At 42.1% G+C, this 23,089-nt stretch overlaps 2 protein-coding genes and 1 non-coding gene across 6 annotated transcripts in view; all 3 read left to right on the plus strand.

Annotated features, from left to right (window-relative positions):
- The window catches only part of camkvl (CaM kinase-like vesicle-associated, like), a 36,160-nt gene extending 28,844 nt beyond the window's left edge, over positions 1-7,316 (plus strand). For all 3 annotated transcript variants that reach the window (XM_056384234.1, XM_056384235.1, XM_056384236.1), the window contains 7 exons: positions 117-255; positions 1,499-1,619; positions 2,259-2,334; positions 2,522-2,658; positions 2,931-3,009; positions 3,112-3,199; positions 4,710-7,316. In XM_056384234.1, coding sequence (XP_056240209.1) covers positions 117-255; positions 1,499-1,619; positions 2,259-2,334; positions 2,522-2,658; positions 2,931-3,009; positions 3,112-3,199; positions 4,710-6,203 — 2,134 coding nt within the window. In that variant the 3' untranslated portion in view covers positions 6,204-7,316. The remainder of the gene's footprint in view (positions 1-116; positions 256-1,498; positions 1,620-2,258; positions 2,335-2,521; positions 2,659-2,930; positions 3,010-3,111; positions 3,200-4,709) is intronic.
- Positions 7,317-7,730: 414 nt separating this feature from the next.
- On the plus strand, positions 7,731-22,666 carry uba1 (ubiquitin-like modifier activating enzyme 1). 2 transcript variants are annotated; one of them, XM_056384226.1, is made up of 26 exons: positions 7,731-7,932; positions 11,094-11,210; positions 11,291-11,349; positions 11,467-11,635; positions 12,709-12,843; positions 12,935-13,041; positions 13,140-13,230; positions 13,352-13,484; positions 13,583-13,680; positions 13,971-14,117; positions 14,475-14,651; positions 14,924-15,031; positions 15,135-15,215; positions 16,327-16,479; positions 17,113-17,278; positions 17,414-17,610; positions 18,041-18,105; positions 18,401-18,596; positions 19,275-19,349; positions 19,455-19,644; positions 19,832-19,917; positions 20,049-20,141; positions 20,423-20,614; positions 21,060-21,161; positions 21,247-21,347; positions 21,434-22,666. In XM_056384226.1, exons 2-26 carry the CDS (start codon positions 11,094-11,096, stop codon positions 21,567-21,569), a joined length of 3,174 nt encoding a protein of 1,057 aa, XP_056240201.1. In that variant the 5' UTR covers positions 7,731-7,932; the 3' UTR covers positions 21,570-22,666. The 2 variants fall into 2 exon arrangements, with proteins under 2 accessions (XP_056240201.1, XP_056240202.1); XM_056384227.1 differs by lacking the exon at positions 7,731-7,932 and adding an exon at positions 9,372-9,601.
- Positions 20,770-20,871, plus strand: LOC130175601 (small nucleolar RNA U6-53/MBII-28). Its single transcript, XR_008828770.1, has one exon. It is a non-coding gene; the product is annotated as a small nucleolar RNA U6-53/MBII-28 (small nucleolar RNA).
- Positions 22,667-23,089: the final 423 nt, after the last annotated feature.

Genomic DNA, 23,089 nt, shown 5'->3' on the forward strand with positions numbered 1-23,089 from the left:
GTGGTTCAACACGTGGTTAACCGTCACACCACCTTGCATTGTTTTTTATTACTATATTTGCTAATGTTTTTACTGATGTTGTTGTTGTGTGCGGGTTTTTGTGTGACCTCACGCAGTGCCACAGGAGGAGACGTATTTGACTGGATTCTGGACCAAGGGAATTACACTGAGAGAGACGCTTCCAATGTCATCAGACAAGTCCTCGAGGCTGTGGCATACTTACACTCCCTCAACATAGTTCACAGGAACCTGAAGGTACACACTCACTCACTGTCTTTCAACCTCTCACTTCATGATGGCAAGTGTGTTGTGTGTGGGGTGGTGAGTGCCTTTACAATAAAAAAGTTATAAGAAGACCAATGGCTTATATTACCTCCAAAAGCACAGGAAGAAATGTAGCAAACAGATTTATAGAATGAGTGGCGCTGTTCACCACCACACCCCTGAAGCAATTTTCAGTATTTAGTCAACACAATCTCTACAGAGACACATAAAAGCATTGCACTGCCATCTAAGTTAATGACTCAACATTTGATAACATTTTTAGAGAGGGAGTAAACACTGTCTTTATGGCTTAATGCAATCTCTAGTGATATACACACACACGCACACACACGCATTTGTACACATAGACAGATTCATATCTTTAGCCCTCATTATCAACCCATTAGGATGGAATTACAGCATCTCTTGGGCTTCAGACTCCCCCTGCTGGTAGAAGCCAGCATCTTCCTTGAGTCTATATGGTCTGGACTCATGCTAGTCATGTCAAACTGTATGAAAATGACATATTCTGATGAGATTAAATCATAAGGAGAGGCCAAGATTCTTCCTGTCATCACACATTACAGTGTGACTGCTCTATTGATGAATCTGGTGATCCATTCCTTTTTAAATATGAAACTTTTGGTCTTACTGACATGATCTTGTTTTATGAATTTAACTTCACTGTTCACTATCAACCACACCATCTAACTAAACCATCAAAATTCAAATCGACTTTGACTTTAACTTTATTGTCCCCAGGGGAGAATTTGTCTTGCAGTTAGGTGAAACACACAGTGACTTGAACATAGAATATGACAGAATTATGGTTTGATTTGATGGTTTAAACAGCACAACCAACATCACCCTTTGATATTACATGGTAGACTGGTCATTAGCTGATTCATCCTGAACATTTCATTTGGTGACTGAGAGACAAAGAATTACTCACCTTGTTAGACCTTGTAGCATGTAATAAAAGAAAAGGTCACAATTGAACAATTGTACAATTGAATTGAGTTTCTTGTGTTATTTTGACACTCGCTCAACCAGTCTGAAGGAAGAGCAATTCATGCTCATCTGATTATCTATTAAAATGCCCACTATCTAATATGTCCTCCACATACAGTATTTGCGTATTCAATGATGTACCACTGAATATGACTGAATAGGAGGGCTTCCGTCTGTGAGCATTTTTAGGAGAATACTCATTCATTCCCTTCACTTTGTTTAGCTGGAAAACCTGATGTACTACACAGAAAACAACCACAACAAAGTAGTTCTGCGAGATTTCTACCTGTCCAGGTTTGAGAACGGACCCATCACAGAGCCTTGTGGAACACCAGAGTACCTGGGTAGGATCTATTTGCCACTATTTGTGGTTCTGTGTTTTGAAAAAACAACTTTTTTCTCTGTCTCTCATGTTTTTACACTGTATGTCGTTCCATTAGCCTTACCTTCTGTTGCGAATATAAGCCTGGGGGCATACTTTCTCTTATTGATTCTGTGCTTTCTTGTGCTTTTGAAGATGATAATCTGTCAGAAATAAACTCTAACAGTAAACAAGTAATTAAATATGAAACCAAGTAAAACACACACAAAATTGAAAGGGTCCAACTCTCGCCCTCTTCCTCTCGGTCTTTTCATCTCCTCACATCTCATGTTTACTGTCTCACTCTTCTCTGTCTCTCTAAGGTCTATGTGAGGGCAACTTGGAGTGCAGAGCTGTGCTTTGGCCTGCTTCTCTCTGGTGAAAGGCCAGGACAGTTATTTTCAATGTTGAGCTGAGTAATTAGACAAATAAATAAGGAAAGGGAACAGAGGCCCCAGGTGGGAAGGGAATGAGAGACAGAGAGTGAAAAGGGGTGCTATTAGGAATTATAAATGTGGTGAGATGGTTTATAAATGAAAACCCAAGCCATACAAATATCTCTTCCTCTGGCGCTCTCACTTTATATATCTCTCTGTATACCTCTCTTTGCTCTCTCTGTCAGCCCCTGAAGTGGTGGCTCGTCACCGATATGGTCGTCCTGTGGACTGCTGGGCTGTGGGTGTTATTATGTACATACTGTGAGTCTCCTTCAGATATTACCAAAGCTATCATTACTCTTACAGGACAATACAAACTGAGCTGCATGTAAAGCTTTCCAGCTGAATAATTACTTTGTTTGATTTATAATTGACATTTCCAGGAGTTATTGGTTTCAGAATTATTTCCCTTCCTCTTTGTGCTTGTGTATTTTTCCTGTTTTTGCAGCTTATCAGGTAACCCTCCTTTTTATGATGAGACAGAGGAGGAGAACACGGATCTACATAATCGCATCATCTTCTGTCGTATTGTGGCTGGGGACTTTGAGTTTGATTCTCCCTACTGGGATGACATTTCACCTGCAGGTACATGGCTCCACCACACGATGGCAGTAAACACCCTGTTGAATTTTCTACTAAATGCTTGCCTGTCAGTTGCCCAGCAATAAGAAAGATATTTGAATGCACATAGGTCAAAATTCCAATTATATATCTGACTCTTCACAATCAAATGTTTAATCCACCTCAGACTATCAACATTCACTTTCTCTGTTTTTTTGTCTTCTTGGTTATCACAAATGACACCCCTTAAATCAACCATTTTCATTTTTCCTTATTCCTCTCTCTCTCTCTCTCAGCTAAGGAGCTTGTCTGCCGACTTATGGAGGTGGACCAGATGCTGAGAATCACAGCGCAAGATGCGCTTTGGCATGAATGGTAATTATGTGTGCACATGCTATATTCACAAGCGTACAAACATTCTGCCACAACATCTACAGGACTCACACTCACTTGTATGCTGTCTGTCATCTATGTCAGGATTGCGGGGAATGGGGCCTCAGAGAAGAACCTAAAGGATGGTGTGTGTGCCCAGTTTGAGAAGAACTTTGCGAAGGCCAAGTGGCGGGTATGATTAAATTTTTACTTTTTTTTTTCTAATGGTAAATGAAGTCGGTAATAATAAAGGAGGAAGCAGCAGAAGAAAAGGAGGAGAAACCAGATGAAGGATATGGTGAAAATGGCCCCAGTGATTATGAGGATATTTGGTTTATTTGGAATGATTATTGCTTGATTATGTGCTTTTAGTTCAGCATATAGCTCTGCAGATGTATGTTTTGAATTTGCATGATATATGGTGTCATGGGGACATGAATGCTGAAGACAAAGAAGGAGGAAATCAAGATGGTCGTGCTGAATTAACAGCATAAGTAACAGCTATAACCTTCTTCTCTCTTTCCCCATGTGGTTCCCAGGAGTTGAAGGTATTGTAGTTCATTGCGAGGGAGAGTGGAAGGACAGAGCATGGGCAGAAACTCACATTCAGTCTGGCATGATTCAATAACAAAACATCTTTCTTAGGCCTGAACATCCTCTTAAATTGAAAAGAGTTTATTGTAGGTGAAACAGGAAACACTTAAAGTTAAACTTCAGTCCGCTTTTAGATGTATCGATCATGTTTGGGCTGGTGAAGCTCTTCTCATAAGCTCTGTTCCTGCCCACTGTCACTCTGCCTATTCCAGAAGAGATCCATCCACTCTGCCCCACTTTTCTTCATTGGGTTAGGCTAAGTTGTTCAAAGTGGCCCGCTCTGCTCCTTTCTTACTCCTTATCTGCACTAGTCTATGAAACCAGATTGGTACAAACAAGATAATGATCAACAGCAGGGAAGAGGGTTTGCTCATTACTTGTGTAGTTTTTATATTAGTGTAGATAAGGAGGGAGAAATGGAAAGGATATAAGGGATATAGGCCACTATGGACTGTAGAACTGCAGTGATTTGAACTATAACCCCCCTCTGTCATTCCTCCTACATGAATCCTGGCTCATTGTCCCTAATGTACCTCAGTGTTACATTCAAATCATACTTGAAGCTATACAGAAGCTGCTCAGTCAAGCCATGTTGTATTCAGTGACATTTTTGGCTTTCACTTCCAAAGATTCAGTTCCTTGGTTTAGAAACAACTTCTAAGCTCACACATTTCCCTTCTTACTCCTTCACTGTTTGTGGATCTAAAGGAGTCAGATGAGTGTGAGAATGACGGAGAGGGAGATTCACACTTATCTGTTTATCTACCTTTTCCATTCAACAAGCAGTCAAGGAGTTGCTTGGGGAGAGTGAGTCTTGAGATTGATTTAAACCAGGGTACAATATGTCATAGCCTCCTGGAAGTAAACAACTGGCACTAATCTTACTGCACATCTCAGCGCTCAGTATGATGATGCTAAATCATGGTGCGTTGACAGGCTTTTTGTCAAATGCTTGTCTTTCAAGCTTATTTTTTATGCTTTACCATAACCAACTATTGTATCAAGGGTTTTTTAAAAAGTGAAAAAAGCCAATATGGGTGTTACACACTGTAAATCTAATTCTCTTTTCCCCTGCTATCCTTTTCTCTTTGCCTCTGTCTATTTTGCAGAAAGCGATCCGTGTCACCACCTTCATGCAACGACTGAAGAATTCAGAGGCATTAATTGACAGTTCAGCTGAAGCTCAGGGCGGTGAAGGGGCAGGAGATGGTGAAGGCGGTGTGTCTCAGGGTACAAGTGATGAGGGAGACAAAGGGACGAGTGATGGAGGGGTGACGTCAAGTAGTGTGTCTTTAGAGGTTACTGTTGAAAATACGCCAGAAGGTATTGACCAGGATGAGGGGAGGAGTAAGGTAGGAGAAAAACAGGAGGAGATAAAGATGAATATAGGCCCATCTGTAGGAACTTCCCCATCAGATGTTCAGGAGCCTCTATGCCAATCAAATGCAGCCCCTAAACTCACACAGGAACAGCCTGATAAGGTTGGTGTAAAGAAAGCTGCAGGTGATGGAACAAGGAAAATTGCTGCCAGTTTGGGTCAAAATAAAGTTGTTCCAGAATCCAAACCAACCCCTGTGGTGACGTCTGACCCTTCCAAGCTTTCAGACACTTCTTCAGGCACTAATCTTGACAAAAACCACACATCCACCTCCCCTGACCCTAGCAGCAAACGTAAAATGGCTGCAACGCTCCATGGCCCTCCACCCACCGCTTCTGCTGATGCGACAGCCTCACCAGAGAAGAGACCGGCCACACAGAAGCAGCAAAAGGATGAGACTGATGGAAGCTGGTGTCAGACACAATTACCTGAGGCAGTGGCAGAGAGGTCAGTGGCAGCACCAGTGACTCCAGCAATAGGGCCTGGAACTGGGGTGGATGTAGGACTAGGAGTTAGGTTAAGGGGTGATGCTAGCCCTGCGGGGGGTAGGGATAGGGATGCTAGGAGAACTGACAGATACAGTGCTGAGTTTAGCATAGCCAGGGCAGGCCCTGTGACAGGACAGGGCTGTTATACAGTAGGCAGTTCTGCTAGTTTGGGTCGTCATGCCACACCATACAACCCAGAAGTTGGGACTGTAGGGATGGGGATGGCCGGGAGCTATGGGAGTCCATACAGCTCCCTGTATACGGGTGCAGGAGGGACAGGGTTGTATGGGACTGGGCTACAGCATCGAGGAGGTGGGAGCAGCACTACAAGTGACTGGCAAATGGACAGTGTGATAGAGCAGATAGAAAAGCAAATGGCTGCCGTATTGGAGAAGATTGAGGGAGACATGCCCTCACTGCTAGAGCAGATCAGTGACTGTCCCGCTGAACAACCGCGTGCCCGGAGCACACATGCCTCGCCTGCCGCCTCCCGTGCACGCTCCTCACAACACTCCACAACTGCGACCTCGGCCACTCCTCCACCTCTTCCCACCTCTCCTAGACCTGCACTGCCGTCTCTCCCTCGCCTTACTATCCCTCCTCCATCCTATCCCCCACCCTCTCCACCCACACAAGCCTCACCCCAGGCTGTGGGAGAGCAGGATGATAGGGATGGACAGAGGAGTGCTGCTCGTTCCAGCCAGTCACCCCGAGCTGGGATGGGAAGGGGGCTATGAAGCAGGTGTGCATGATGCAATACCCAACACCTGGAGCACTGGATTTATAGCTTAAACTTGAGGGTTTAATAACTCTGTCACATCCCAGAAGTATCATCCCACTTGCTTACCAGACGAAAAGTAACCGCACAGTCTTGTTTGGTTTGGCTCTGTGTTCATATTGAGATGACTGGTTGAGAGAAATCTCCCTATGGCATTCAAATAAGCAGTGTCTAAGGGGAGTGGAGTACTGTATCTCTCTGTATACAGCTTCCAAGACCAAGATTGCAAAAGTTTGTTCGTGTGTGCATGAGTGCTCAACACACAACCACCTCTAACTGGAGTCCAAGTGCAAAATTACAAATCTACACAGTAAACACAGTGTGGTACAATTCTTAGTTAACACTGAGAGGTAACAGCTGAGGGAGTGTTTTGATTTGCATTATTCCCTACAAACTGTAAATACATACAAAAAACTGGGTTCCTAGTTCTTGCTCTTCTCACACGTTGTGAACTTCCACATATCCAAACAGACATTTACTTTTTTCAAACCAGCTCATCCCATTTCATTATTATTTTATTCCTTTTTATTTATGTAGCTATTCCTTCTATAGTGAGGCTGTGGAACCGTGAGCTTGCAGTCACATAGTTGTACAGAGGTATGTGAAAATCTGAACTGATGAAGCCTTTCCATTGGCCACCGGAGATTGAGATTTGATTTATCATATAGTGTACTTAATCTCAAACTGTCACTGAGCTGGGGAAAAATGTCTAGATGCAGGATATTGTATAAAGGCTTTGCAATAACTCACACACACACACACACACACACACACACACACACACACACACACACACTTCCTGTTCAATTTCCAAAGTTCTCCAAAAATCTTGCCCAGAAAGTTTTATTTTGTCAACACATCCATTTGGCACTGTTAACTGGATAGTGCTGTCTATTTGATCCTTTATATTGTGTAAAACAAGTCTTCTGAATTTCATTCTGCTTTTGGATCTATGTAATACCAGGTTCTGTGCTTTTTTCCTCAATAAAGTCTAGACATCCACTATTCTGTCCCTATGTAAACTGTGCTCTGTTTGCAAAACTTTCAATAAAAGTAAAAAAATTAAGATAAATCTTGAATTGTTTCATTGGTTAAAAGATTAATATGATGATACCACTTTAAAAACTATACATTTACACTTTACATCTACGCTTTTTCGGTGCTGAGAGTAGTTATTCCAATATCACGTCATGCCTACAAGTCCCATCTGCCTTTGCATGAATTTCGGATTAGTCTATTCTTGTGAAGGCGCGGGGGTGAAAAAAATATTCGTAGTTACTAACAAAAAACACACAATTAAATCATGTAGCAGCGTGCATTTCAATTCATTTTACTTGGTCGATACTAGGGTTGAACATTATAGATGAAAAAAGTAATGTACTTATGATAAATCAATCGAATTCACTTTTCGGTTAACCCTCTGGACCAGAATGATGGTTGTTCCTGTAACGTGCACATGTTGCTGCTTTGCTTTGCTTTCAACTGAAATAGAGTGAGGGGAAACGGTTCGGGAACAGCCGGGCAGGCAGCCGTCCAGCGGAAAAACTCACACAGAGCCCGCCACCCTGACACACTTTTCAGTTTGCAGTCAACGGCACTGTTAAATTGTCACGTTGTTTGTTAGGTTTCTTGCTTAAATACAAGCCGACTTTTAATACTACAGATCAGGCCGAGTAATATCGGATGTGGTAAGTTCTGTACACTTGTGTAAGCTCTTGTCTTGGTAATGTTAGCCCCAGCTAGTTGGCTAACGTTAGCTAGTTAGCTTAAATAGCGGCACAAGAAGGAAAAAGTGGTTGGGTGGCTAGATAGCTTGAAAGCTAACTGCACACAAGCTAACAACTACGCAGTCGTTTGATCTGCGTTATTGGTAGTCGTTAACGTTTGTCGCCGTCGGCTATCTGAACCATTTCAGGTCTCCGTCTCGGCTAACCGTAGCTAACAAGCCACTGTCACGTAACCGTTAAATTAGCATTTGCACACTTTATTTGCAAGAGAATGCTGTGATAATATTCAGTGATAATTAATGTTAAGTGTAGCTGGAGAGCTAGTTGGCTACAAACATTAGATGGACGCTATGTTTAGAGGCAGAGACTAGCTAACTTGCATCACGCAAGCTAGAACCTGCTGGCAATATTTCATCTCGATTGATGTGTTTCGTTGGGTTAACGTTACGGTATCAAGACAATCGATGTTACCACAGTAACGTAATAGTGGTCAGTGTTTCTTAATAGCTTGCCAAGTTAGGCAGCCTGTTAACGTGACATTGATGATATTCATACGCTTCAGCTCCGATAGACTGGTGGAAATTTGTGTTTTTATCATTTCGCAGTACGAAGATGAGAATGGGGATCCCCTCGACATGTGTACCCGAGAATATGCGGCCCACTCTTTTCCTGGGCCTTTGTCATTTGCCAGGCACCCCCTCCCCCAATACTCCTCCTCTGTAAGGAATGCTCACCCCTAACCTCAATGTGACTGAGGGCCCAGACGGTCAGCATCACTAAATCTAGCAAATAACCTACCTGAGGCAGTACCTGTCTTAATTATAATTGCAGCACATCCTACTCGACTAGTGATGTTTTGCTGAATTCACAAATAAGATAGTATCTTCAAAACACAACACATCAGTTGGCGTTGAAGTGAGAATCTATGAAATCCAGTTATGCCTTTAAATGTGTTATATTCTGTGATTATTCATTGTGGCCCGTCTGGTGTAAGCTTTGTATATGGGGTCTACTTGCACAACGAAACGACTTCTCACTGAAACAAAGATGCTGTTATTGATGAATTTCATTCAGCACCGGTGGACGGGAAAAGACGATCAAATAGTCAGTACTTGGGACTTTCCTTTCTCTCACTTGCATCTATCATGTTCTGCGTGGGTTTTTAGAAGAATTGTAAGGTGTTTCTTATGGATTTCTGGAGCTCCTGCAGTTCATTGTACAGTAATGTACATGGCATGCATCTTCTGGTAGCAGGGGCGGGATGAGTGCGCGTTGGCTTCAGCTAACTAACCAATGAGCTGAGCGCCTGGCTGAGCAGCGTGCTCCCAACCGCCCTTTCCTGTTGAATATTTCAGCCCATGCGTCACAGCTCCTCCGCCCCTTTCTCCCCATCTGCCATTTTGGTTTTGTTCCCGTCTGCAGTCGCAAAGCCAGCAACGCAATTACATAGGAGAGACTCTCAGCTCAACGACATAGTGACTCGACAATATAGTACAGACCACCCTAATCCCACATCGCGTTTCTTTTCTTTGTATAAACCGTCGAATTTACAGTCATCGTTATTACTGACATCTAGACACTGCGGGAGAGGAGCGGGTTCGCATTGGGAAGGGACCGAGAAGCATTATTGGTAAGAAAAGAGAAATCAATGGGGCACGAGTGTAATGGCTAGTCTTTCATTCGCAAAAAATGCTTACATTTAGCGCTAAAGTTAGAGGTTCTTTTTTGTTAGGTGCTGAAACATGAAACTATATCAATGTAGGAGCTATGGTAGCTAGCTGTCAAAATCAACCCGTTGCTATTATTTGCGAGCAGGTTGCAATACAGCTACAGCTGCTAGCTTGTAAAGTTGTGTTCCGCACTGGGGGTAGTACAGGCCTAGGCCGAACGGCTAATGGACAGGCTGACAGTGGTGTTTTCTTGCCTCTAAGTTATTAATGTTCCTACTCTGTTCACCTGCCAAATCACTTAGCTGATTAGTGGCAACCTACTTAATCGGTTTCCTCTTGGTGGTGTTAACTGACATTTGATTCACCTTTTCTTTAACGCTGTATGTGTTGAAATGGTTTGTTACCAGCTAACGTTATGTTAGGTTGAGCAAAGGAACTAGCAATAACAGTACAAACCGGGGGGCTCGGTGCTTTGCTGTATCATGCCGGATGCCTTCATTTTCATTTTTGCCAAACAGCGACCGTTTACAATAAACTGTAAATTTTGTTTTTTGCTGGTTTCGACATTATTTGTGAAGGAGCCGATTCAACCCCTTTTATCATGTGAACTTGCTGGAAGGTTTATAGACGGTTAAGTTCCACTGTTGGGGCGCAGGGAAGTTAGCTGCATTGGATGCGGAAATTGTGGCTCGTCGTGCGGTGGGGATGTGCTCCAGATACTGCGGCCTATTTTACTTACCGAAGTGACGGGGTTTGTCCGGAAAATTTCGCTTGACAAACTAAACTTGGATATTATTTTTTTATAATATTACCGCTAATAAACGCCCCCTCTATACGTCTTCACTATCGAGGATAGTTCAACCGGTACAGTACGATCCTTGTGTCCACACCTGCGAGTCAATGTGTGTGTTGCTCACTTTTTACCGCAGTGAAGTTTTAATGATTCAGCTGTTTTTTGAAACAATGTTGGCTTCCTTTTAAAAACTGGTATAATAAACAATAGAAGTACATAAACAAGCGTTGTCTCTGAGCATGAAAAAGACTGATAATGCTGTTATTCATGTCTCTTCCCAGGCTCAGTTCGTTTTCTAACAGATTTGTGTTTGGCCTGCAGCCAGCCCAGCTGCTCTCTAGACTAGAAATCCTCTCTTCAACATGAAGGAGATTAGGTTGCGTTTAGCTTAGATACTCATCTTAATGGAGCAATAGCAATGAATTATATATTTCTCACGCATTTGAATTTTAATCTGTCTGTTGGAACTCTCCATGAAATGCATGCATGTGGACACTGGAGTGCCTTTTTCTGCTTGATATATTTAATTGTTGAAACTGAAAAGTTTAAATTCTTTCATGTTATTCACTGTTAAATAATTAATATAAATCAGTAAAGGAGAAATGCAAAGCAACAACATCGGTCGGCTGGTTGTTCTAATGGTGTTGGTTGATGCACAGATGTCCAGCTCGCCGCTGTCCAAGAAGCGTCGCTTGTCAGGATCAGAGACGAAGACGGGATCCCACTGCTCCTCCTCTAACTCTGTCAGAACTGATCTGTCCCACACACCTGCCAACGTAAGTGAAAAACATGTACACTGCATACTTTTGGGTAAAACTTGTAAAATAAATTAATTGCACCTCCTGTCTCTCCATAGGGCATGGCTAAGAATGGCAATGATGCTGAGATCGATGAAGGCCTGTACTCCAGACAACTGTAAGTTTTCTCCCTGTAGAAGTCTTGTCCTATTACAGGAAACTTTCAGCATTTATTATTGGGCTGGTTGTTAAGCAATACAGAGTTGTGCTCATGGTACTTTCTCTCTTTCCCTAGTTATGTGTTGGGCCATGACGCTATGAAGCGCATGCAGAACTCCAATGTCCTTATCTCTGGTATGAGAGGTCTTGGAGTGGAGATTGCCAAGAACGTCATCCTGGGAGGAGTTAGAAGTGTCACTGTACATGATCAAGGAGTTGCAGAATGGAGAGACCTGTCCTCTCAGGTGGGAAGCATTCATGGACATTCCCATTTTCCATTAGTGCAGTGATTTAATTAATAATTTTTTTTAATTCAGCCATTGATTCACTCAATTATTGTGCTTAATTAGTGATTCATTTGGTGTCTTTAAGCCTAATTCCAAAGTGCAGTGTGGCTTTATCTGTTATGAGTCACTCGCCGTGTTGTATTGTTGCCATCCAAAAAGAGTACTACTGCCACCCCCACCCTTGTTAGCCACGGGCTGACCCAGATTTATCAGTGGGTGGCCTCTCACTGGGTCATAATCATAGTAGAGCTAAAGCCTGTTTTAGAACATCATTACGGTGCAGAGATTGTTTTAGTCTGTCAGCCTGAGACCCTGAATGCTGTCTGTTTAAGGCTGGGCAGATAAATGTGTGAATAGACTGCTCAGGTGCTCATTTCGGTTGCTCAGCTAAGACTTCCTATTTTGTGACCTTAAAGAAGTGTATGATTGTTAATAGAGCTGTGTGTCAGCTGTATCTGTGATCATCCAATCTGAGTTTAACCTTGTGCTCTCGAACATTTCTATTTCAGCCACTGGTATCTGCCCCAGTGTCCTTTCTCATTCAAGCTGTATTAAATCGCCTATGTATATTTCTGTCACTTATTTGTCATGTCATCCAACTTCTATAGGAATTGGCCTTTTATCAAACACTGAATCTTGGACCTAGTCTACACTTGGCTAAATTTTAAAACCCACCTGTTCTCCCTGATTTGCCCTTTCATCCACTCTAAGCTAATGTTTTTGTAACATCTGTAGAAAGAGCTTTGCTAGAACCTTTTTAGCTGTATAAATCTGATGGTGTCACTTTCACATTTTTCTAATCAATGTCATGGTTAGTGTGGTGTGGCAGAATTGTGTAGAAGCCAAGCGAATCTGCATTACAACTCTTCTTGTATAAGATAAGTGAAATTGTCCAAAGACAAAAACTGAGACATCTATTATCCTTTACTTCGTTCCGTATTTAGCACTCATTCACCAATATTGGCAGTTATTGCTTTACTGACATGGTAGCAATTCTTCCCTGACATTTTGTATGTATTTTGTGTTGTCAGTTTTACCTCCGGGAGGAGGATCTTGGGAAGAACAGGGCAGAGGTGAGCCAGCCCCGTTTGGCTGAGCTCAACAACTACGTTCCTGTGACTGCCTACACCGGAGCACTCGCTGAAGACTACCTGACTAAGTTTCAGGTATAACTTGGATAGAAGCCCTGTACCCATTCATTTCAGCATTCAGAAAGGAAAGAAAAGCTGGTGTTAAATATGTCTCTTTGCAACCTAGGTGGTGGTGCTGACTAACTCAGCTCTGGATGAGCAGCAGCATGTGGGGGAGTTCTGCCACAGCAAGGGAATCAAGCTGATCATTGCAGACACACGTGGACTGTTTGGGTAAGATGCTGACCCTTTGTTTTTTATGGTTCTCATTGGATATATACACACTTGTATGTCTGTCAGTGTCTAACATTTATATGCATTATGTTTTGTAGTCAGCTTTTCTGTGACTTTGGTGAAGAGATGATAGTGTATGACACCAATGGAGAGCAGCCGCTGAGTGCCATGATTTCCATGATCACCAAGGTTAGTGCTTATGTCTGGCTGAGTGTTTTTCAAAGCAGTTGCTACTTTTTAGGAGACGGGTCAGGTTTCAAGACAGCTTTGATTTGCACTCAAAACTTGCTCATTTTTGGTTTTTCTCCAGGACAATCCAGGGGTTGTGACATGCCTGGACGAAGCTCGTCATGGCTTTGAGAGTGGAGACTATGTCACCTTCACAGAGGTTCAGGGTATGACGGAGCTCAATGGCTGCCAGCCAGTGGAAATCAAAGTTCTGGGTAAGACCTCTTTCAGTTTAAGAAAAAAAAAAAAAACACGTTTTGTTTGTTCTGATTATGACTTTTACAAACTGACATTGCTGACTTTCTCTGTTCAGGTCCCTACACCTTCAGCATTTGTGACACAGCTGGCTTTACAGATTATGTAAGAGGAGGAATTGTCTCCCAGGTCAAGATGCCCAAGAAGATTGCTTTTGTAAGTGACATGTGTTGCCATTTTTTTCACACCAAGTTATGTTTTGCATACATCACAGTAAATGTACTAAAATACACTTCTTCTTTTTCATTATAATTATTTGCAGTGTGAACCTTTGTTTGCATTTTAAAATTGTGTTTTCCAATTATTGCCAATGGTCACAAAGACAACTATGTATAATCTCATCACTATACTTGCGGGCCAACATTATCTGCTGTTGCTGAGACCAGTGGAAAATTATACCTACGCCAAACTCACTTCTCCCTATCTTGGATGTCTTTCCTGTGCAGAAATCCATCTCTTCCTCCATGGCTGAGCCAGATTTCATGATGACAGACTTTGCCAAGTTCGAGCGTCCAGGGCAGCTGCATGTGGGCTTCCAGGCTATCCATGCCTTCCAGAAGAAACACAACCACCTTCCTGTACCTTGGAGCCAGGTGAATTTCACTCATGATAGTGGAGATATTGTTTTAATGGGAATATCACAGTTGCCTGAAATTACCTGTTATGGCTAAAACCCACACCTTGCTTCATGTTCTGATAATACCCATTTGACTGTTAATACACTTTATTATTGGGAAACTTGGTGTCAGTAATAAGCCTGTTTTTAAATGTGGGTGTTGGAATGGAAGAGCCTCAATCATTACATACACAAAGTAAAATTGAGGTAGAATTAAGCATGAAAAATTGGGCAGCACATAGTTTGCAAGACTTTATAATCAATTAGTACAAATCAGTGAGTTTGGTTTAGTATTTTGTGACGTGTTCAACATGTTGATCTATGTGTATTCCAGACTGATGGTGATGAGCTATTGACATTGGCCAAGGAGGTGAACTCTGCCCAGACAGGGTCAGCTAAAGTGGAGCAGTTGGATGAAGCTCTCATCAAAAAGCTGTCATATGTTGCTTCTGGTGATCTAGCCCCCGTCAATGCCTTCATTGGGGGTCTGGCTGCACAGGAAGTGATGAAGGTCAGTGTTGTATGCAAATTGAAGCCAATAGCCCTGTCTTAACAATATCTACTGTGTTTTTATTTTTAAATTTTTTTGATCATCTTATGGTAAACTGCTGTGTAACTCGAGGGAGTAGGTTATCAGTTGTTGTGTGTTTTTACTGTTGTCTGTGGTACAACATGTTTGGACTGTTTACTGTGCTAACTTACTCAAATCTTATCAAAATTCATTGTTTTGTACAAATGTTTCCTTATTTTTTTTTTTTTTTTTTTACACGCTCTCTTCTCTAGGCATGCACAGGAAAATTTATGCCAATAATGCAGTGGCTGTACTTTGATGCCCTGGAGTGCCTGGCCGAAGAGGAAGGAGAGATTCTCACAGAGGAAGAGTGTGCCCCCGTAGGTGTTGATAGCAAATCGCAGAGTGACAGAGTATGGATGCACATAAGTGACAAACGATGGTGTTAAACCTGTTTTTCTGCCTCCCATCCTTTTCTCCCAGAGGAACTGCCGATACGATGGGCAGATTGCAGTGTTTGGCACCAAGCTGCAGGATATGCTTGCCAAACAGCGCTACTTCCTGGTGAGTCGGCCAATGGAAAACTTTCCAACACTTCCTCTGGCATCCTGTTACTAAGGGAGATTTTAAGTCTGGTTATATGATATATTCTTGTCAACAAATCCCATGAAAAAAACCAAAACCAGCAATGAATTGATCCCAATAACAAGAATTGCCTGTGTGGCCAAAACCTGATAGAACATATACCTCTGTGCCATAAACCTCAATTGCTGTACAAAGACTTTTAAAAACACATTGGTGAGCCGCAATGTTGCACTGGGTTCCATGCTCCCTCATTGTACTGAATATGTGCACTGTCATTCATTTTGAGACATGGCCACATATACTGTCCTAGTTCAAAAACACCCCAGCGCATTATATCTGCACATAAAAATAGACCTCAACAAACGCACAATTTACACACATTACATTAGCTAAAAACTACAGGAATCAGCTATTTTTGAAAATGTCTTCCCTTTTTAAAATCATAACCACTGTGGGAGAAATATTAACACTGGAGTTACAGTATCTCTGGGAATGCAGGGACACTTTTTTTGCTTACTCTGGCAACCTGTTTTGAATTGTAGGGATGTACTGGGTTAATCAGAGTGTGGTGGTGGGGGTGAAGTTTAGAAAAACAATTTGTGATGCCTTTTTAAAGATTTGTCTTCAGTAGGTACGATTGATTTAAGGCTGAGGGAATTTGGGAAGTCCAAAGACAGACCAACCCATGTTATGTTATGTCTTCTAATGGCATTGTTTACAGTAAGAAAACTAAAGAATATCACCTCCATAGTCCTTTATTAACATGTACCTACATTGCTTTGTTTCCCATCTCAGTACTTAAGTAAAAGTGAATACAATGTCCATAGTTGTCTGTACTTTAACCTTTGATCATTTTGTGAAATCAGTACCTAAATACTGTGGACTTTGGTCTGTTCATGGGATCTGTTCACAATAACAAACACAGAATATTACCAGCCTTTCTCTGTCATTGAGTTACATGTTGTAGAATATTAGATTTCTCCACAGAGTAGTGTGAATGGATAGTGTTTGTTAAATGGCATCTAAACATGGAACAAAGATCATAACTTGGATACACTACTACACACTGAGTGACCTGTAATCGTTCCAGGTTGGAGCTGGTGCCATCGGCTGTGAGCTGATGAAAAACTTCGCCATGATTGGACTGGCTGGCGGAGAGGGTGAGGTCATTGTGACCGACATGGACACCATTGAGAAGTCCAACCTCAACAGACAGTTCCTCTTCAGACCCTCCGATGTTACGGTCAGTATCATCATCTTTGCTCAGAAGTAGTGAACACAAATTGGCCGTTTATTGATTGAATTTGATATTTCCAAGCAGTTCTACATATGGATTTCCTGTCCATTGCAACTGTTCCTGAGTGCACTTAATATAACTGCTGCTGATGGATGATGTCATGGTACAACATTAGATGGACGAAACGGGATGCCTGGGGCTATAAAGACTCAGTCTGGGTGTATTAGAGTATTGGTTATTTCATGTGGTGATAAATGAAATGCAGTGACCTTTCAAAGAACAGATTGGTACTGGAACACAGATATTGTTACATGACGACAACATTGTTTGCATTACTTTATTCAAGGGTTGCATTGTGTTACAAAATAAATTGTGGTTGGAGGAACCCACAACTGATAGACATGTGCTGCAGGCCATAATTATTGGTTAAACATGCACATCATGCACAGAAATTGAATGGGGGTTTTATTTATTTATTTTTTTGTGTGTCGGTAATGGGCTTACTTCAAAAATCAGTCAAGCAATCAATAAGTCTGGCCACTGTATTAACCACCACTCAGTTGCAATACTGGTGTTGGTATTTGACTGAAAAGTGAAAAGGTCACTGTTAATATCATTTGTCTATATGTGTAATAACAGAAAATGAAGAGTGATACAGCAGCGGCAGCAGTGAAGCAGATGAACCCCTCCATCAGGATCACAGGTCACCAGAACAGAGTGGGCCCTGACACAGAGAGGATCTACGACGATGACTTCTTTGAAAGCCTTGATGGAGTGGCCAATGCGCTGGACAATGTTGATGCGCGTAAGAGAAAAAAAAATTAACAGTGTATTTACTTGCGAGGAAATCAGATTTCCTAACCAAAACCAAATATGTTCTTTTCTATGCCCTCTGTACTTGAGCTGTGTCCTCTGACCTGTGTTTCTGTCCACTGTGCAGGTATGTACATGGATCGGAGGTGTGTGTACTACCGTAAACCCTTACTGGAGTCCGGTACTCTTGGCACCAAAGGCAATGTCCAGGTTGTGATCCCCTTCCTCACAGAGTCCTACAGCTCCAGCCAAGACCCACCAGAGAAGTCCATCCCCATCTGCACCCTGAAGAACTTCCCCAATGCCATTGAACACACACTGCAGGTAAGTAGACACACATATGCACATCACTGCACTTAAGATAAACACAGGCTCTGCCTAGTGAGTGATTTTTAAAATTGCAATAGTTATCATCGCATTCTCTTGTGATTTATATTTACAAAGTCAAAATCATATAAAGTTAAACTCTGTTAAACCATTCAGTCAAATTAATTCTTTAGTGTTTTACTAGAGCACATGTTTAATATATGATTATTGAAGATGTCATGCTCCAAAAGCTTTTGGTAAAAATGTATTTTATCATTGATTCATACTGAATAGTCACAATATGATTAAATGGACAAACAAGAAACTTATTTTATTTACCACTACTCTGGCTTAAACAGGTTTAGGTTTTTCACACACGCACATTGTGCTTCTGATTTGGTGAATTGAGTGTATTATTGATTTGTTATCAATATCTTCCTCTGTTCAGTGGGCCCGTGATGAGTTTGAGGGACTATTCAAACAGCCACCAGAGAATGCCATGCAGTACCTCACGTGAGTGGCCTTCTTTGTCATCCTGAAGTGACCATATAGCATCACTGTAGTTAACTAAACTGGCTGTACATGGATTTGTAAAAGGGCTCGGTATGGTCCCCCTAATTTTTAGGGGTTGATATTAAGATGCTGTTGCTTTTTGTGATACTGTGGACTCTTGTTAAACCTTGAAACAAAATCCCATGCTTAAAACAATTGCTCATCTGTCGCCCACCCAGCATGGTCGGCTGAAAGAGTAACAGCTCTTCACATAGTGGTCGCCAGCTTATGAGGTTTATGATCATTGTTCTTGCAGAGATCCTAAGTTCATGGAGCGTACTCTGAAGCTTCCCGGAGCTCAGCCTGTGGAGGTGCTGGAGGCTGTTTATAAGAGTCTTGTCACAGACTGCCCCCACAGCTGGGCCGACTGTGTAGCCTGGGCACGCAACCACTGGCAGTGTCAATACAGCAACAACATCCGCCAGCTACTGCACAACTTCCCCCCAGATCAGGTACACATTAAGCTTATTGCATGGTGAAAATCAGTCTGGTTTGGTGTTCCCCACCCTCCATATTCTAAACATCAAAACATATTCTTGTCATCCATTAGATTTAATTTTTCAGTTTTAATTAATCAAAATTTCGTTCACACATCTTGATTACCATTCAATCCATTTCACCTCGGTTGTTTGTGAGTGATTCCAAGCTATAGTCGCATGGTGATCAAGGTGTGTTCAATTCTAAGCAATGAGTAACGATTGTTATTGCAATGGAAGCATATAACATTGAAGTAATAGATGTTAGACTGAGGATTTTGGACCAATGACCACTATAGTCCTGCACTCCTGCATTAATTTGGCCCACTGCAGGCAACTCTGTAGATGTTATAAAATAGTACAACACTATGGCATGAATAGGGCTTTAGGCCAACAGTAGACAGATGATGAATTCATGGTACGATCATCAAGAAATGCATAAACCTTTTTAAACCTTGGTTGCTTGAGTCTAAGCTTATTTTTTGGATTCTACAAATGTAATGTGCAGTTTGCTTGTGGAACCTCTTCCCCTCATTCCCTGTCATATCTTGACCACTGTCTGTGTAACAAGGCATACAATGCCCAAAAAGCCCTAGCTTTAAGGTTTTGCATGTTAGTGCTTGCAAGGCCTAAATTTGTCATCTTGTCTTTCAGCTCACTAGCTCTGGTGCCCCCTTCTGGTCTGGTCCAAAGAGGTGTCCTCACCCCCTAGAATTCAGCACTAGCAATGTAAGTATCCATTCATTATGTGTTATGTGTACCACCTTGCAGCATTATCTGCCTTTAACTAGTCTATTAGTCTCAAGGTAATGACAGAGCTGCTTCCCCTTGTAGGAGCTGCACATGGATTATATCTTGGCAGGAGCCAACCTGTTTGCTCAGACATACGGCGTGCAAGGCAGCACTGATCGTGCAGGTGTGGTCAAGATCCTGCAGGAGGTCAAGGTGCCACCCTTTACCCCTCGTTCAGGGGTTAAAATCCACGTCTCTGATCAGGAGCTGCAGAATAGCAATTCCTCTGTTGGTATGGCGCAAATCTCTACATTCAGCAAAACATTCAAGGTTACAGAAATCTAGTTTAGATGTCATTTTCAGCCAGACTTGACTTGTTTATGCAAGTCATTCGTTGTTAGTGGTATACATTGAAGTCATGGTCTGGGTCATTATAGATACATTGAGAAAAATGTAACCACTGCTCTCTTGCTGTGTAGATGACTCCAGACTGGAGGAGCTGAAGGTCCAGCTGCCTTCCTCCGAGACCTCCCAGTTCAAACTCTGCCCCATTGACTTTGAGAAGGTACACCATTTTTCCTCCTATAAATAATTTCTCTGAAATTGCCTGAGCTATTCTGTTAGTTCTCAGTTCAGCCTCAACCTGCACTAGTCATGGTCCTGTTTGTGTGACGCTTTTGGACCCTGTGTTAACAGGATGATGACACCAACTTCCACATGGACTTCATTGTGGCAGCATCCAACCTGAGAGCAGAGAACTACGACATTCCCCCTACAGACAGACACAAGGTGGGGCGCATTTTGTAGATCATGTTTTCGACCTGCCCTTCTCTTTGGGCAAAAAAACAACTTGCAGGCTACTGACCAGAAAATCAAAAATTTGCTTTTTCAAAAATTATGTCAAAACTAAAATGGCAAGAATTTTTTCAAGCCATTAAAAATGCTCAATATTATATATTATCATTTGTTTTACAATGTCATGTTCACTTACTGCAATTTAACTCTTTAAATAAATAATTCATGTTCTTCCTTCTTTTCTTCATTGCTTTTGTATTCATCATCCGATCCAGAGCAAACTGATAGCTGGCAAGATCATTCCTGCAATCGCCACTACCACGGCTGCAGTGGTGGGTCTTGTGTGCCTGGAGCTCATCAAGATTGTCCAAGGTCACAAGAAGCTGGAGTCTTACAAAAATGGCTTCATGAACTTGGCCCTGCCTTTCTTTGCCTTCTCTGAACCCATTGCTGCTCCCAAACACAAGGTAGGCACCTGCTTGTTTTGAGCTGTTTAGTTATCAGTTTTGATGTACTGTGTAATGTGTCCCAATTGTGGCAAATATTTTCCTGTTAATTCTCAACAAGTTGCCAAGTGGCATCCCTGAAAGGGTTGTCATACATAGTCATTAGATGTTTTGAGCTCCGATGATGATCCAGCCATGCTAATACTGATGCACCAGGCAGATGCAGTTTGTCTGCCTGGGTGTAAGTGAGTTCAACTCACCTTCTCACACTGATGGGATCAGTGTGTGCTGAGGAGAATAAATTACATTTTCAAGTGTTTTCTTTTTTTATCATTTCTATTCTGCTCATTTTTTTCATTTTAGCAAAGAACAGCAAATCGGTTGCTGCTGTTTGAAAATGCATCATGTCTTTTGTGAGATCTTTCTGTGGAACTGACATCTCATAATCTCCTCTCTATTTTTTCAGTACTACGAAATCGATTGGACGTTGTGGGATCGCTTTGAGGTCACAGGTTTGCAGCCCAATGGGGAGGAGATGACACTCCGGCAATTCTTGGACTACTTTAAAGTATGTTCTCATCTCCTCAGTTTGCCACCATGTGGTTTCTGGCCTACAATTAACCAAATCCCATCTTTCTTCTCTTGGTCATTAGAATGAGCATAAGTTGGAGATCACCATGCTTTCTCAGGGAGTGTCCATGCTCTATTCCTTCTTCATGCCTGCTGCCAAACTGAAAGAGAGACTGGACCTGCCGTGAGTAGTCTACATTCACGAGACACATAAAATGTGAGTGAGTGTTTTTATCCATTGCTATAACTGTATTCTTCTGTGTCCTGTAGGATGACAGAGATTGTGACGAAGGTGTCCAAAAAGAAGTTGGGAAAGCATGTGAAAGCCCTGGTGTTTGAGCTATGCTGTAATGACCTGTCAGACGAAGACGTGGAAGTGCCCTATGTCAGATACACCATCCGCTGAGCTCCACATTGAACCCACCCACAGAAGGGTGGGGGTTACAGGGGGGAGACAGGGGTTGGGTGTTCTAAGTGAGGAGTTGAGGTGGGGATTGGGGGTGGGTGGGTTGATCCAGGTCAGCTCTATTGGATCAATCAGTTTTTTTTAGGCCTGTGGTTTGTGTAAACCTGTGCCTGAGTGTACATAGCCCCAGTGAGCTGATTTAAGGAATCCTGTATGTGTGTTAGGGATCCAGTTGGTGCTCAGCTGTGGGAACAGGGGTGTCATTGGAGGAAGGGAGCATGTAAACTGGATCTCCTGATGTCTCTGCAGCAGAATCTCTCTGCTCAGTTTAATTCTAAGCCTTAGTGTTCTCTTGGCACTCCATAGCCCAACTAGTGTCCCTCTGAAATATCCTCACACTCTTACTAGCCTTCAGCACTAAAGGAGGGATTTTTTTTTTTTTTTTTTTTTTTAATCCAGCCAACTGTCTCCCCGCCACTCTACTTGCTCTCTTCCCTCCTCCAACCCCTGTCTCGTAGACCTGGTCCCACATTGCTGTTGTTTTTTTGTTTTGTTTTTTTCAAAGATGCACCTCATTAAGTAAAAGAAATTCAGCTAAGAATCCCCAAAGTAGTGACACATGTATTGAGAATCCATTTTGCCACAAGGTCATATCACTGCCCTGAATTTTACCTGAGACCCTGAATTTGAAACTGTAGAAGCACCTGAATACGCAGTTAAACCCTAGTTGACGGTGGCATCTTCTGACTGGAAAATAATCTCACACCGGCAGAATAGGAACCCTTGCTGGTTTGAAGTGCCCCTACACCCACCTCATCTAGCACTCTGTGACTTTGGAGGGGCTCTTGCACATGACATCAGTTTTCTCTTCTTTATATTTCATGTGTCTTGTTTTCAATTTCTTTTTCTTTTTTTTCGGGGGGAGGGGTGGGGGTAAGGGGAGTGGACAAAGTTTTGGCACACACACCTTGTAGATCATAAACTGTCTTCTTTCTACTTTGTTAACTCCAAATGACATTACAGTGTAAGAGCAAGGCAATGAGATGTATCTTGAAATGCGAGCACTTAGTGTGATAGTGAATAAACATGTAAAAACATTTCTGAGTTTGTGTGGTTATTTGACTTTTTGTTGGGCTGTTTTGGTAAAACTAACTGTATATCTGATTGAATCTTTCATATGTGGTTTGCCACTATAATCAAACAGAATTAGAACATGTCAGATATTTGTGTGTTTTTCCTGTCTGACCTGCTTGAGACGCCTCAGAAGTTTCATAACACATATCCGGGAAGCACAGCCTGAATCAGCTAAACAATTACCAATGAATTTACAATGAAAAACCCCCAGTCAGAGGATGGAGCATTTTTTTTTTTTTTTTTTTTTTAACAGAGGTTGAAGAAATAATCTGTCCAGGCTTTGTGCGAATGTACCTGTAGTTACTTCAGTTCATTGAAAGGAATGTGATGAATAGTCAACTAGTTACAAATCAGCTGTCACTTCCTCTTGTGTCTCATGACATTTT

The sequence above is a fragment of the Seriola aureovittata genome, chromosome 9, assembly GCF_021018895.1.
Source record: "Seriola aureovittata isolate HTS-2021-v1 ecotype China chromosome 9, ASM2101889v1, whole genome shotgun sequence".
NCBI classification, from domain to species: Eukaryota; Metazoa; Chordata; class Actinopteri; order Carangiformes; family Carangidae; genus Seriola; species Seriola aureovittata.